The 16,166-nt window shown below is 42.5% G+C and overlaps 1 protein-coding gene across 1 annotated transcript; it reads right to left on the bottom strand.

The window, feature by feature from the left end:
• Window positions 1–4,555: 4,555 nt before the first annotated feature.
• Window positions 4,556–11,683, bottom strand: tbx22 (T-box transcription factor 22). Its single transcript, XM_039615770.1, has 8 exons — window positions 11,296–11,683; window positions 10,596–10,854; window positions 9,330–9,431; window positions 9,083–9,257; window positions 6,884–7,048; window positions 6,007–6,076; window positions 5,643–5,723; window positions 4,556–5,549 (listed from the first exon to the last, which is right to left on the bottom strand). Exons 1-8 carry the CDS (start codon window positions 11,429–11,431, stop codon window positions 5,026–5,028), a joined length of 1,512 nt encoding a protein of 503 aa, XP_039471704.1. The 5' UTR covers window positions 11,432–11,683; the 3' UTR covers window positions 4,556–5,025.
• Window positions 11,684–16,166: the final 4,483 nt, after the last annotated feature.

Below are 16,166 nucleotides of genomic sequence, written 5' to 3'. Positions count from 1 at the left end.
CATGGACTGAGAGAAAGGATCTTAAGTATAGATTTGGGATATGAGGGAGAATGCAAGAAGTGGTTGGGTGATTAACACTTTTTCTGAAGAATGGCATGAGTCTGAGGCCCAGATGGAGCACGCAGAGGAAACCCCAAAACTCACACACACAAACACGGAGGCCAGCTGCCAGACCACATGTTAAAACGGTTTGTCCTCCACTCATCTAACCTCTGCTCCTGTAAGACAGAGGCTTGTCAGGAAGCACATGCCAAAGCGAAGCCCCCATGACCCCCGTCTACGCACACGTGTGGCCATACTGAAAGGTATACACGTGCATATAAATAGAAATCTAATTCATTGAGACTTCTTGCGCTGCGTCAGAGAAGAGGTTTTGGACTGTATCTGTAACTAGGAGGGAGATAACGATCACAGAGAGGAGGAGAGGAGCACTTTCACTGTAACTGTGCAGCGTACGCCCGCTCGATGGGGCGGTAGAGGAGTGCTTAATAACTGTTAAACTGCTCTTGCTTTTCACATTACTCACAGAGTGTAATTCAATTTCAGCCACAGCTGGTTTCACTTTTAACTTTACAGCTGAGCTCAGTCATGTCCCATAATCTGACCTGATAAATAACCAGCTTTTATTGAGTTTGCAGAGAAAATAGGGTCCAGTATAAACCTTCACGAGAGACATGCAGAGGTGAACACGAGTTTGGCTGCAGGGCGTTTAAGCTGAATGAGCAAAGACTGTGCATATGTGTGTGTGTGTGTACGCGGGTGTATGGCAACTATTATTAACTGACATACACGTGTTAGTGGTGTGTGTGTGTGTGTGTGTGTGTGTGTGTGTTTCATGTTTTTTAATCTAATGAAGGCAGAGTATATTTACACGTTCCGACTCTCTGCTGAGCCTCTCTCCTGTTTCAGGATGCCATTTCACATGATTGGAAACAAATGACTTCGGGGTCACATTTCTTTCCCTTTACTGCCTGTCAATCACAGTGGAACAGTCCAGAGAAAAAAAACAACACACAAAAAAAACACAAGCCACCCTTTCTGTTGTTTCATACGCGCAGCCTCCATGTTATTTCAACCAGAGGATTTTGCTGACTCGGTATAAGGCAAATTCATAGAGCGGATGAATGGGCAGATATGGATATTCTTCCACAAGTTGATGAAAGGTTAACCCAGCTGTTACTTTCAACCCGCTTTGGAGTCCAACCAACACAGCGAAAAGATGGATAGTAGATACTGTGATGTCACCCACTGGTTAGCAAATTTATAAAGCCTCGAGCTCAACTTTTTCACATCGCCATATTGAAAGCGGATATGACGGGAGAGCATGGGACACCACACAGTCTTTGGCTAATGACTTGTGATTGACAGGTTGTTAGAACTTGTTGACAAGTCGTTAGCCTAAGAGCTAACAAATTGTCAACGACTTTAGATTGACAAGTCAGTGAGCAAACTATTTTGTCTTTTCTGTCTGAATTTCACATTTTTTCTGTATATAAAACTAGCGACTCAGCCCATGAAGTCACCATGAAAGTGTTTAACGAGGGAGCTAAGGGCCATTTTCTTATAGGCTTCGCCTACATACAATACACATCCATCTTTTAAGTGGTTCTAAAACACGGTTTCTTTTACTAGTCAAGTAATATCCTGCTAAATTATAATCTGTAAATACATGTAACTTGCTGAGTACTGAGAGTTGAAGGAACTATTGTTGCTTTTATATTCTTTCAAGTTTCCAATTTTATGCTAAGCTAAACTAAGCTAAGTTAAGCTAAGCTAAGCTAAGCTAACCATATAAGCTTCCAGGTCCAAACTACTCTGTATTTATTAAGGCTGTTGAGTTTTTAACATGTTTTAATGCTTGTTCTTGTTCTATTTAATCTGAACAAGCCCCTAAAAAAGGCATTGATCACTGTCGGCCTCTCTCGGTTTTTATCACCAGTGGTCATTTTAAAGCTCAGTTTTTAAAACCTTACGATGTAACTACAGCCCAGCCCCTGCAGCAGTATATTAATGACTAACCTCATATTGTGGATGGATTATCTCAGTTGTTCTCCTGACTGAAGTTTGGTCCGTTTACAGCATCCTGCCATGCGATTGCATTTGTCCCTAACCATCAGGAACCTTCAGGTTAACTTTTATCGAGTGGAAAAAAGTTAGCGTTCATCCTCCAGCTTCACTGTGTTTATGTGTTTATATTATGCTAACCATAGCTGTGTAGCCAGCTAGCCCAACTTCAGTAACCCTACAAACATCACTGCTGTTCAGTTTCCTGTCTTCATTTATGTCGCAAGTGATAGCAGAGCTGTACGTTTTAATTTTTTCTTTGGGACCCGAAGTGGAGTTTGGACCCAGAAATGGCTAATGACGTGCGATTTAAAGACACTGCGGATACTATTGCAGTTAGCTAGGAAGCTTTTTTTCAAAAAGATTTTTTTTTATGAAATGTGCTTTCAGGTTAAATTGGAAGACAGAATTTACAATTCCCAGTTAAAATTTTTATCTTGAACAATTTCATTCAAACAAAATTAAAAACAATAAAACAAAAAAAATTTCCAACTTGGAAAATCAGAGCAGCCCCACCAACCCCAAATTAACAATCCAATATGTGATGGAAGTAAAAGTATAAAACCTATGAAAACAATTAAATTTAATCTTTACTGCCACTATCACGTATTTGTGACTTGCTAAATAAGCCATTCACAGAGGACTGATCAGGATCTATCCATGAGCGTGCTGCAGGGGTGTTTTTAACCATAAAAAAACAAGTATTGCACTGCTTTGCTAGTGACATATGACTGGCTCTACCCCCTAAGAAGCAAAACAAGTCCTGTTTTTTCTTGCTTTTCTGACTTTACTGCTGTAACGAGTTCTGAAATCCGCCTTTCTAGGTGGAACATGGCATATTTCTCCTCCTATTGGCAGAAAAATTGTTTGATGGACATTGATGAGGTACAGCTGTTCAGCTTTTTGACCATTACAGGTACACCATTCATCGTGGACTTTACGTAGTCAGACATGATACTATGAACACTGTTATATGCTCAAACCAACAAGTATAAGCCGAGTGTGTAAGTGTGCTCCTTCATGTATTAATTCACAGTGTGCAGTCATGGTAGATGGCTGCCCCCAGCCTGAGCCTGGTTTTATCAGAGGTTTCTTCCTGTTAAAAGGGAGTTTTTTCTTCCCACTGTCACCAAGTGCTGTTTAATTGTTGGGGTTTCTCTCTATTATTGTAGGGTCTTTACCTTGCAATATAAAGCCCCTTGAGGCGACTGTTGTTATGATTTGGTGCTATATAAGCAACATTTAATTAGATTTTATCAAACAGAGTTTTAGCTATGTGCATCAAACCTCTTGTTTACCTCTTTCAATTTAGCACACTCATATTTAGGCCCACATGCTCATGTTATCTTTTTCCTTCTAATATCTGCCACAAGCGTGTGCCTGCTTCACTAAAGAGTGACAGGTGCAAAGTTCAGCCCTCCTGGTATGAAAGCAATTTGTCTAATTGAAAGATCAGGAATTAGAAGGGAGTTTAAAATGATTGTCCTATGTAGGCCAACATGGAAATGACAGACAGTATCAAATAACCTGCCCAGATTATGTCTGTCTGCAGACAAAGAGCAGGCTGTTTGATAGCGGCGCACCTGACCGTTCACCAAAACACGGGCCATCCCCTTACCGAGATCCTCAATTAACTTCTTCCTGCTATTTCCACGTCCAGCTCACATTAGCTCACCGCCATGCTCGGCTGTGACAAGTAAATTGCTGTTTGGTTATGACCGTTTGTCGGGAAACAGGCCATTTCCCCCTCCCTCCCTCCCCACTTTTCCTAAACTGCTGTTCCTAGCTCTGCTGAGAGGGAGGAGAGAGACAGGGATGAACGGGTGCTGGTTTCTGACTGAGCTGAAGGCAGGAATTATCACATCAGTGGCTGAACGGGCGTGCCCCATTTGGTATGAACGCAAAAAAAACCCCAAAACAACTGTGTTGTGTTGGCCAACAGTAGTGATAGCTTTTCATTTGACTCTGAACGTCTTTCACATAAAAACAAAAGCTTCTACAACACAACAATCATGACAAGAGCTGATTTAGACTGTTTCAGTGAGCAAAGCTCTCGTTCCGAATAAAGGTCTCTACTGAACAACCATTTCACCTCCATGCATCTCTGATTAGCCTTATTATTGGTAATAAAATGCAGGAATGGAAACTGGCTGCCTGGATCCTGGCAGCTGTTGTTCTTCCCCTAAAAATCACACAGAGACCTGATGAGCTCATGTTATTAGTCAGGGGTGGCCAGGCCTGACGCCGAGATTCAAAAACACAAAACATGCTTTTGTTCACTTTAAATGGACAGCGGCAGATAATTGGAACATAATGTGCATCCTTTCATCATGTCTCCATCAAACTTGCTTCCTGTTGCTCAATACTGCATGTGTGCTTTACTCTGAAATACATTTGGCATTTATGTTCAAGCAGAACTGTCATTATGCGTGTGCTATGTGTGCACTGCTGCGTTTGGAAGTGTGTAAAAAGACCATTTGGAAGTTGTGGAGCTCAACAAAAAGCACGAAAAAACTTTAATGGGCACTTATGGTCAGTTTAACAAACACGTTCATTATAATAGTTCTGTTACATACCTCATTGCTGATGCTCTTTGGTAACACTGTTACAGCCCTTGATGCAGTAAAACTGGGGACTGAATTGTCAAAAGCAATCTGTCCCGAATAAAAATCTGCATCCTGCCTGAGCAGGAATGTTTCTGTTTACTCCGTTTTTGGCTTCTCTTGCTCTAGACGAGATTGCAGAATGAAAAGGAGCTGCTCGCAATCTGCCTCGGGATCGCTTGTTTGTGCTGGTAACTCCAACACGTGTGTGTAAAAGAGTTTATAAATACAAAGAAGTCCCCACAGCCACATTTCTCCTCTCAGTCGGATCACAGAGGATCAGCCCTTTCTGTTTTGTGCGTTCAGTTTTGGGATTGTTATGCTCAATGGGCCGGAGCCCGCAAGTGCGGTCCAGCCGTCAGAGGCAGTGGTTGGTGGTCGGGAGCCAGGGAGGCTGGCGCAGCAGACAGTCTGTAGTGTCTTCGGCTAGTTTGGGGTGCCGGGAAATGGCTGCGAGCTGGGGGTTCAGAGGGAAGCTGTAGCGGTAGAGGCAATACGGGCTTACAGTGTCTGAGACATGTGGGGGGAGAGGAGACCTCTGAGGGCTGAGAGGGCAGTGTAAGGGGAGCAGGCAAGGAGACCCCGGGGACTCGTGAGGACACGGGTCCCTGCAGTGGGGCGGTTTCTTCCCCTGCAGCGCAGAGAACAGCGGGAGGTCTGTGAGAGGAGGCAGAGGAGAGAAGCCTCTCAGTCTGTCTGCTCCCAGGGAGGAGAAGGCTCTGCTGGGCAGAGGGGAAATGCTGGGTGAGGTGGTGGTCTTGCTGTAGAGGGGGAGAGTGAAGGCATGGACAGCGGCGTCCTGGCAGGACAGCGGGTGAAGGGATGAAGATGAAGAGACGGGGAGGAGGCTCTTCACGCTGCTGGTGGGCGACCCTGAGCTCCCTGTCAACGGACAGGACAGGAAAAAAATAAGACATTGAATCAACACGTTAAAAAAGTCAAATCTCAGAAGTAAATAGAGCTGGAGCACTTTACCTTGGAGCTGTATGGTGAAAGGCTTGAAGTCCAGGCTGAAAGGGCCTCTCCAGGGATATGACTCCAGCAGGCCATCCAACACTCCCACACACACACACACACACACACACACACACACACACACACACACACACACACACACGTATTTATATATACTGTAAAAGCAATGAAAAATGTTATTCCAGGTATTTAAATTTTGGTACTGAGAGGTGTGAAATTCTGCACTACACAGCTCAACTTTATTTGAAGGTTTTATGTGGCTTCAGATTTCAGTGGTTGAACTTTAAATCCCTCTTGGGTCCTTTCGTGGAGTACTTTCAGCTAAATAAAAAGTGTTTATGTTCAGCGTTCAGTGAGAGTTTGCTATACCTATTCCTTCCTGGATCTCTGAAGCCTTTGGCGAAGGGGTTCCTGTCGATCTTCAGTTTTGTAATCTGGCCCAGAGGAGAGGAACAGACACGGGTTAGAGTGGATTTGTCAACGGGTGACGTGCTTAAGCTAACAATGAGCTCAGCTTTTACAATAGCGTAGAGTGGCAGAGCACCCCCGCGGGACTGCATCTCCCAGCAGCACCCAAGGTGATCAGCCATGTCAAACAGGGGTTCTTGAAGAAGGGGTTCAGGGTCATTCGGTTTTATTCTGTGCTTTAATAGGCCGTGGACGGCGGCAGTCGGCGCAGTCACAGCTCGTTACTGCGTTTCTGTAATAACACGTTCACTGATAGTAAAATGAGCCTTGATGAAAAGAGCTGGCAGTCCCTGCGGAGGGCTCTGTTACTGGAGGAATGGTAGCCAACAGCAGGGTCAGGTCCCCTCGACGGGAACACACACACACACACCCTCTCTGAGCAATTGGACCAGCAGAAAATCAGAACACTGCAAATTTATGATTTGGCTGCGAGCACATGGAACCGGGCCTCACTGGCTTCACAATGTGGACATTTTTATGAGGTCAAGCAGCCTGAGCTGTTCACTGGAACATCATCATAACAACCGTGCCAAGGAAGAAAAGGCTAAACATCTGTTTTTTGATCAAATCTGGCAAACAGTGGCAAATTAGTAACACAGAGTCACTGGCTGATTTTTCTTTATTAAACATCACTTCATTTTTTTAATCTTCCAATTCATGAAAAAGTCAGATGTTTATTAAATAAACGATCCAACATTAGTGCACTTAGTTTCTGAGCTCAAACCTTCTGTTTGTGAGTCATGAAGTATTTCAGCACTGCTGCTGAGTGTTACCTGCTGGTTCTGGTAGGCTGTGACTGTGGTGAACTCTGTTTCTGGGAAGGAGAAGCTGTGCACTCCGTCAGCAGGCAGCGACTGGATCTGAGACAAGTCCATGCGAGGGTTGTGTTTGATGATGTGGACACGTGGCTTGTATTTATGCATCGACTGAAGAATGATCTGCATGAAGAGACGAAGAATGAAAGGCTTTTTATTTATTTAGTTTTTAAGGCGGACCTCAATTTGGAATCATCTTTCAGATCAGAAATGGACATTTCAAGTATTACAGCTGCCTGTTCTTTTTTGTTTTTTATAAAATAAATGAATAAAAATGCAATTTTGTAAATCTGTCATTTCCAATTTTTTGTGCTCACAGTCCCAAAAAATAAAAAAAATACTGCCAAAAACTAAATTTTGCTGTAGTTTGTAGTTTGTTTGTCTTTTAAATGTAAAAAAATATTTTAAAATAAATTTCATTCTTAAAAAAGAAATGAAAAAGTGGCTTTCAGGCTGTTTTAGATATAAATCTTTTTCTGGTGCACTACAGTAGGTTACATGACTAACAGGATAATGAAAGGAAATATCCAAGTCTTTAAAATACAATTATGAAGAGCTCTCTACATTTTATAAAAGTATTTAGCACAAACGTGTCTTTCATCAAATAAACCTAATTAAACATCAAACATGGTTAAATATGTCATATTACTAACAAAGGTCTGACAAATTATTAGTAATACACTATGGGTTACATGTGACCTCTATGTGAATAAAAAAAATATATGAAACAATTATTTTGTTCCTCATATATTTACATGGAGTAAAACTGGTCTCCTAGAAGGTTTTTTTGGGCTTTAAAGCACAATTTTTGAGGTGGAATATAAATATTATCACATTTTTTTTATTTGGGAAAGTAGATTAAAAACATTGAAAAGAGTCAAAACAAACAAACATGTAAACGTAACGGCACAACTCTAAAAATTTGTGGTCCTAACATCTCGAGCAGCTGTGTTAAACGCACTTTGCGTCGTGGGCCACATACAGTCCACTTTGTTGTTAAGTGATCTGAATCCGGGTCGGTGAAACAACGTGATAAATGTGTACAATTATAGAAAAGGCTACAATAGTTCACTGTTCTGTAATTATAAAGCCTAAAGCTCTTGTTAATTTACTGTACAGTTTAATATAAACAGACTATCCTGTAATTACAAACCTTTTTATTTTTTTAATTATTGTGGACTCATTAATATTTTCATATTATTTGATATTTAATATGTGAAACAGTAACTTTCCTGTAAATTTAGCTCTTTATCTGTTAGTTAATTACTGTGATGTAGAATGATGAAAGGCGATGGAGGTGGCGAGTTTTTATTAATAGGAAAAGCTGTAAAAATTTATGAAATTAAAGATAGAAATTGAAAATCTATCCACTCCTTCACGTTTTCTATAGCTGCCCAATGGGCCGGATTTGAGTCTTCGGTGGGCTGATTCTGCCCCCCAGGCCTTATGTTTGACACCTCTGATCTAGACTATTTCTTTTCACAAGAGAAAAGCCCAATAAAAAAAAAACGGTAATGTGATATATAAGGTTTCACAGTGGAGGGAAATGTTTTCTAAAATAAACTCAGCACTTACTGACAAACAGCAATATGTTAAGAAAAAAAGTGAAGACAATAAAGTTGATTAAAAACGCGGTAAATGTCCGTGTGAGATTTGAAACTGACCACGAGAGATGTGGATTTCGAGAAAGTTATTCTTGTCTTTTCTTTCTTTTTTTTAAACATCAAATAAATTTCACAAACACACAAGTTCCAGCGTAGACATATAAACACCAGGATCGAGTCGAAAAGCCTCCAAATGCCTCCCTGGTCACAACATTTGCAGATTGCTAAATCTTTCGCGGTAAACTTTGGAGCTAAGAAGGATTTCCGCTTCCTTCCTCCCTCTAAGACATCCAGGTTTCCCCTCGATGTTACAAATATGTAGGAGAGCAGTTTAAGGACTGAAACTCTCAACGCAGTCAGAAAAGCAAAATAAACACGCAGAAACACATAAACATGATTATAAAGATTTGTAAATATCATGATCTAATACACAAAAATTAAAGAATGATCTTCAGCACATCCCCTTGAAAAAGAACTCCCTTTTAATCTCAGTGCATCTGATCCTTTATCCAAAGCAAGAAGAGAAACAGGAGGCAACTTGTGGGTTACCTACATGTCCCTTATCGTCCATCTCGTTGTTGGTGAGCTTAACTCGGTCAAAGCTGATGACCTGACGCATCCACGTCTCTCCTGCGCACGGCGAGTCCGGGTGCACGTAGAGCCGCGGCGAGATGCAGGAGTGGTCCGTGTTTCCAGCCACCATCCACTGCGAGCTGTGGTACACATACCTGCGTGGAGGAAAGCGCGTGTAAGTAAAAAGAAAAAACAACAACAAGAAGAATAAAAAAATCGCCCCTTACCTGTAACGCTTGGAGTCCACGGGCATGACGTCCATCGCGATATAATACTGCTGGCAAGGGTCCAGATTGCGCACCTTGACGCGCACAGAAGGAAACATTCTCCTGATGAGAGGAGAGGAAAAATAACAAGAGAGAAGTCATGTTCTCTCTCTTTCTCTTTAATGAAAGCTGCTTAATAAAACTGTTAAATGCGTATTTGGCCATCACGGATTTCAGTTCATAACGACGCCTTAAAGACAAGAAGAGGCCGAGACGCTTCTGCCGGCAGGTTCACAGGAAAGTTCAGGGACCTCCAGGGGCCCTGAGGGCGTCGTCACTGTCCGAGATTTACAGCGCGTGTTGTCGGTGATTGAGTAAACGGAACTTAGATTTCAGCAAGCAGTCATGTTCCAATAATTCATCTATCTGAGCAAAAACCCGTTTTCTGCGAACCTGAAATAGAAACTTAATTACACTCCCAGCAACAAGGTTTCTCTGTGCAAACGATGCGTCACATAAAAGAGATCTTACAGATCAGCAAATGTGGATAAAATACAGGCTAAAAATTATTTAGAAAACGGTTTCATTCATGAATATGAGTTAATTCACAAAAGCAAACGTAAGTGACATATTTCCACGTGATGAAACCACGTGACTTTCAACTTTTGTTCTGCATCATATAATTTGTTTAATGATAGCTGCCTCATTAGTTTAGGGAGTGCTCTTATTGTACACTGTTGTTCTTCTGCTCGCCTCCGATTGGCTGTATCTTGATAGAGCGTTTTAGAATCCTCGATAAAGCCGCACCTGTGACCGCAGAACAGTTAATGTAATTATCATAGCCTGATAAGCCCGGTCCACATTGGATTTCATTTGCAACAGACGCTTTAACGCGGAAGCACATCTTCAGTTATCATTAAAAATGTAGACAAGTCGTTTTTAAATTTATTTGTGGGGGTAATCCCCTTCAGAGGCCCGGACTGGAAACTAAACCGACGGGTTTAAATTGCACTAAGATAAAGTATCTGATTAAACTGTCGCTTTAACTGAAATCTCAAACTGTGGCACTAAAAACATAACGGCCAGACTGCACTGCATCTGGTGATCTACAGAAGAACGACTGTAGCTCTTTGCTTATTAACGTGGAGGCAAATACGGTGGGAGTTTAAACGTTTTAAATAAAAAAGCTGGTTAAAGTCAGTAAAATCAGCAGGAAGACAGCTTGTGCGGGGCTAAGACTTCAGACGAACTTCTTTAAATTTAATTTTTCTTGTGTAGATGTTTCACCTTCCAGCTTTGGTGATGATCATCTCGGTGCCGATTTCGTAGAATCTCCTCCACAGCTCGGAGCCCTGCAGCTCTACTCGGACCTCTCTGTCCGGCCGACAGTCGCTCTCCTTCGGCTTCTTCTCCTCGCTGCTCGGGTCAGAGTTTTCAGTCTGTGATCTGTCAGTCTGTCCCTGCGGGTCACAGGCCGAGGGGTCCTCTCCCCTCCTCGGTGTCGGACATGCTTTCTGTAGTTGGCTGGTAGGAAATTCATTCTGGTCTGAAAAAGTGGAAAAAGGGGTGAAAAAAGATAAATGAGAAAAAAACACAGAAAGCTGTCTATTTTTAAATGTTTAAACGAGAGCCAGAACTTTGGAAGCTGTTTTAATTTGGGGAAATTTTAAAAATTGGTAATATTATAAATCTTATTTTACTTTCTTAATGTTAAAGTTCCTTGAGTGAGCTAACTTTAGCTCTATTCCCCAAAAGCAAGTTCACATGATAAATCTTGAGTTTTAACTGATTGAATATATTCTAAATCATGAGAATTTTAATTTTTGGGAACTTTAAATGTGGCCTAAAGATGAAAAATCGACTGAACCTTGCAGCGAGAAAGTTTTTGCGTTTTTTTATTTTGTTTTGTTTTTTCAAATTGTGCGTAAAAGTTCTTCAAATAAAAAGCAGCTGGGTGCTCTCGGCGGTTAAGCAAACGCATCCTCACCGGGAAAGATGCTCCTATCGCCGCTGGTGTCAGCGCTGCTCGGCTCGTGCTCCTCCGACACTTTGATCCTCTTGCAGGGCTTCCCAACCAGCGCCTCCACCGAAAAGGCGTGAGCCCGGGAGCTCAGTCCCTGCATCCTGTTGGGAAACACCGTCTGTGCGGCTCCTGTATCCGTCCGAACTTTAACTTCGTCCCGCACAAAGTTCAGCGTCCTAGCTCGCTCAGAAGAGGACAGGCAGAGCAAACACCAGCAGCCGCAGCACCTCAGGGTGCTCCGTGTGACGCTGCGTAATTGAACCGCTGCGTTCCCATGTGTTCTCCGAGACGCGCGCCCGCATCAAAAAACACCTCCCTGATTATTGGCACGCCTCTTCTCCTCACTACAACATTTCCCCCTTTAACCGGATCAACTTCTCGCCTTTCCTCTCAGTCTCACAGACAGCTCGTTCCTCCGGTTCCGCTCTGCGCGTCACAGAGAAGGAGGGGAGAGCGCGAATTCCTTCACGTGCGGCCCTGCGCCGCAGGAGACATCCACCCAAGCTCTAATATAACCTGAAATTCATATTAACTGAAACGAATGAGAATAAAGTTCACGACAAGAGTGAAATAATGACATTCATTTCATAATCAGTATTTTTGCGCTCGACGTTGAAACTTTGGAACCAAAACAAGCAGACACTTGGCTCAGTACGCACCTGAATCAAGCTTATTTGAAATATCTTTTTGTTCCTTAACGTTGAGAGAAAAGTAAAGGGACTCGATAAATGGGGGATATTTTTGCTGTGTCTTACTTTGGTCTTGGAACAGCCTGTAGGAGCATCTTTGCGCGCGTCACTGTTCGCAGAAGACTCCAGAAATCAGGAAATTCAAAATTCTTAGGTCATTTCATAAATTTGGGCAATAATCTTCGACTCATATCAAATAATAAAATTAAACATTTAAATCAAAAGGTAATTTGATGGCTTGAATTTATCCTTTATCTGCGTCAAATGTAAATGTTGTAATGTAAAGGATATTTTTTTTAACAAATACGCCGTTCATTTGCATTCTAAGATGCCTCTCCTATTTAGACGGCCCATAGGTAATTACACTTGTTCTGTCAAATATTGTAAGGCGGGGAAAGGCACAAATATTTAGATCTGTTAACTCGGACCATCTGGGAGGTAAAATATCACCGTGAAACTCTCTGCATGTCTGCTGAAGCTAACATTTCCTATATTAATTTGAAGGCTTTCCGTAAAGCGCGCTCTCGTCTCCCGTTTCCTTGGTACAGAAGTAGGGTTCTGATTCGTGGTACCCGGTGAGGTTGTGCGCAATAGTCTGGTTCTCATAAATGCGTGGATCAGATGGAGTTTGGCGCACAGGGGGAAGAAAAAGGGTCTGTAATGACAGCTCGGGATTATTACATTACTGCTCGACATGAAATAGATCCGCTTTACACAAATAAAAGTCAGCAAAGGCTCTATTTAAAATGTTTTTTAATCACATGGTGTAATTGCTCTGAGGAGAAAACAAATGAGGGCTGTGTTTACAGCACGGTTGGTTTGGTTGCTGATGGAAATCTCTGACAACAGCCGGGAAATGGAGAACTATGACCAACCGGAATCACATGTTCCCTGTCATCATATAACCTGCTGTCGGACCCCGGTCTGGATTCGTGTTTATTCTTTCCTACTTGTCGTTTTCTTGCAAAGCATCTCAAACACCCGCCGTGGTTTTAGGCTGGGGAGGGGAGGGTGTAGCAGATCGGATCTGGCTGCGGCCTGCTGCTGCTGTTCCTGCTGGTTTTTATTGGAAAAAGACGCTCAAATAGATAGAAATAGCCTGAGCAGTCTCTTTCCTCGCACGTTTGAGAAATTGCTTTCCGTTCTGTCTTCGCCAGTCAGCTCATAAATCTTTCTCATGGGATTATGGGATGTCAGGAGAGTGATGACGAGCGATCGCCTCGCCTGGCTTTCTGCTAAACGGCCCGGCACCTTCTTGTTGCTTTCTGATTTGGCGCAAACTTGCGGCCGTCCCGTTCAGGGATGGCTGGCACACATGTTTCCTCTTATTAAACACAATACGCGTGCACGCGCTTGGCGGAAACAAGGGATTCAAATCCAATTAAGAGGGAGGCCTTGGGTTTCCATTAAAGCGGAAGTTCGAAGACCAGCTGCAATTAGGTTTCCCATTCATTTTTTCGCCTTCCGGGTGCTCGCTGCCATGCTGTTGATTTGTATACACGGCCTTAATTAATAGCGAATAATTGGCCTTAAACTAAAGGACCTTTATTTGTCCATAAGAAGTGTTTTTCTATTATCTGCACTTCAGTTTTCACTTTGTTTATTCACAGCCATTTGTTTTTTCCAAGTGTGTGCCTATTTGGAGCTGAAGGCCAGGGCCCAAAGAATAATCACCACCAGCCACACACCCATGTGCTGTATGTGCGCACAGGCTCACAGCTCGCACCGTGTGTGTTTATAAACAGGCCTGGCTGTCTGTGGCTCACTGCTGAATGGATGTGACGGGGCTCCCTTATGGTTTGTTTTAAGTTGGGTCGTGTGTGTGTGTGTGTGTGTGTGTGTGTGTGTGTGTGTGTGAGAGGGTTATTCTGGGCACAGGATGCCAGCTCTCTTGCCAAACGTCAAACTTCCACTGCCTGTCTCCTGTGACGTTTGCAGAGTGATTAAATGTAGGACTTTGTGCACAGTGGCTCTAATGGGATGTGACCTCTCTGCTGGTACATGGATGACGGCTCACCTGGAGTACTATGACTGCTATGACAATGATGTGCTCGTTTTTGTGCTGTTTGCTGATATCGTCACAGTCTGCTCCTGTTTTCCATTCGAAGTAGACGTGAAAAAGGATGCATAAGGAAGCGCGAGAACCCAAACAGAAGCATCGTATCCAGTGATGTGCATCTGTGTAATGTCACATCTGCTACTTGTCCCTCTTCTTGGAAGTACAGCAGTGTCTCTCAGACTTTCGTGTCCCTGCAGGAATGAAGCCTTCATTCACACTCACTGCCTCTGCCTCTGCAGCAGCACTCATGTGAGAGTCACTAGGACTGATCACATCCTCTTCTACTTGTAATTAATTACCTCTGTGTGCCAGCACATCACGCTTCTTGATTTGCTGTTGAACGTCATCCAAACGCTATCTTCCAATCAACCAACCCGAAACAACCATCTTTTAATCACACTGGAATGAAAAAAGGGACAATTTCACCTTTTTTAAACTTGTCTGATGAACCGCAGGGTGGACAAAAGTTAGTGAACTCCAGTCTTGGGTATTTGTATCAGACTAGAGCTTCTAAATGTGCTTTACAGAAATCTGATGATGAAATAGTAAAAAAAATGTAAGAGACCCTTAAGCTTATCAGCAAATGGATTGTAGATCTATTTGCTGTTCATGTTCACAGCTATGAATTTAATGATCATCATATACTCAACACATAAATCAGGCATGTGGGCGTTTCACACACTCTCTGCACATCATGACCAAATGTAAATTAATTTCTGGATTTACGGTTAGATCCCAAAAAACTTTTTTTTCTCTGAATGATTTTGTAGCTTTGCCTCTCTACATCATCTACACCACCACAGGGAATTTTAAACCAAACGATCAAGATGGGATTGAAATGCAGGCCTTCAGCTTTACTTCAAGCAGTTTAACAAAAGTATTCATTAACTGCTCAGGAATTACAGACATTTTTATACACAGTGTTCAGAGGCTCGGCAGTAATTGAACAGTTAAAGCAGTTTCACAGCCTGATGAGGCCTCTTTTCATGTTATTTTGTAACAAATTAAGCAGGCAGAAGATCTGGAGCTGACCACTGAACTCTCATTTGGGCTCTCTTCACTGGAACCATGAGTTCTGAAGACATGTCAGTGTCAGTGAGGGAGGTTATTATTAGGAAGAAAAATCAACTAATAAAGAGAGATAGCAAAATGTAAGGAGTGTCCAAATGAATAATGGTGTAATGAATTCAGAAAGACTACAGAGGAAAACTAAAGTGGATGATTGCAGAATTCTTTCCTTCATTTCTTCACAACATCTAGCCAAGTCAAAAACACTTTTGAGGAGGGTGGAGTAAAAAGGTCTGCAATCAACAGATGCCTTAATAAGTAGGAATCCAGAGGGTTTACAACAAATTCAGAGGATTCTTGAGTATATGGGTTACACTTAAGAACAGGAAGGCCACATGAGACTTTGTCAGAAAACATCTATAAGACCCTGAACAGTTCTTGTAGCAGAATGATGGGAAGAGAAAAGTAACTGAAACATACCACATTTGCTGTTTAACACGGTGCAGGTAGTGTTATTGCATCGTCATGTGTGGCTGGCAGTAGAAGTGCAGGGGTGGGCAACTCCAGGCCTCGAGGGCCGGTGTCCTGCAGGTATTAGATGTGTCCTTGATCCAACACAGCTGATTTAAATGGCTAAATGACCTCCTCAACATGTCTTGAAGTTCCCCAGAAGCCTGGTAATGAACTAATCATTTGATTCAGGTGTGTTGACCCAGGGTGAGATCTAAAACCTGCAGGACACCAGCCCTCGAGGCCTGGAGTTGCCTACCGCTGCACTAGTGTTTATTGATGATGTGACTGCTGATAGAAGCAGCAGGATGAACTATGAAGTGTACACATCAGATCAGACAGCCTTTAACAGTGCAAATGGTTAATGACCCAAAACACACTGCAAAAGAAACACAAGAGTTTCTCAAGGCAAAGAAATGAGATAATCTTCGATGGCCAGTGGTCAGTCATCTGATCTCAACCCAATAGAGCAGCTTTTCAGTTATTAAATACAAAACTGAAGGCAGAACGACCCACAAACAAACAGCACAGACTCATTAGCCTTTACTTGACATGGAGAAATTACACTC

This window comes from Oreochromis aureus, linkage group 2 (genome assembly GCF_013358895.1).
Source record: "Oreochromis aureus strain Israel breed Guangdong linkage group 2, ZZ_aureus, whole genome shotgun sequence".
Classification (NCBI taxonomy): Eukaryota; Metazoa; Chordata; class Actinopteri; order Cichliformes; family Cichlidae; genus Oreochromis; species Oreochromis aureus.
The sequence above is the reverse complement of the archived record's forward strand: the minus strand, read 5'-3'. Positions and strand labels throughout refer to the sequence as shown.

Coding starts and splice junctions, on each gene's coding strand:
- tbx22 (XM_039615770.1), bottom strand. CDS start 11,431: ATGCAGGGACTGAGCTCCCGGGCTCACGCCTTTTCGGTGGAGGCGCTG. Junction 10,855..11,295: donor CGATAGGAGCATCTTTCCCG/GTGAGGATGCGT, acceptor CCACTTTTTCAG/ACCAGAATGAATTTCCTACC. Junction 9,258..9,329: donor GTGGACTCCAAGCGTTACAG/GTAAGGGGCGAT, acceptor TCCTCCACGCAG/GTATGTGTACCACAGCTCGC.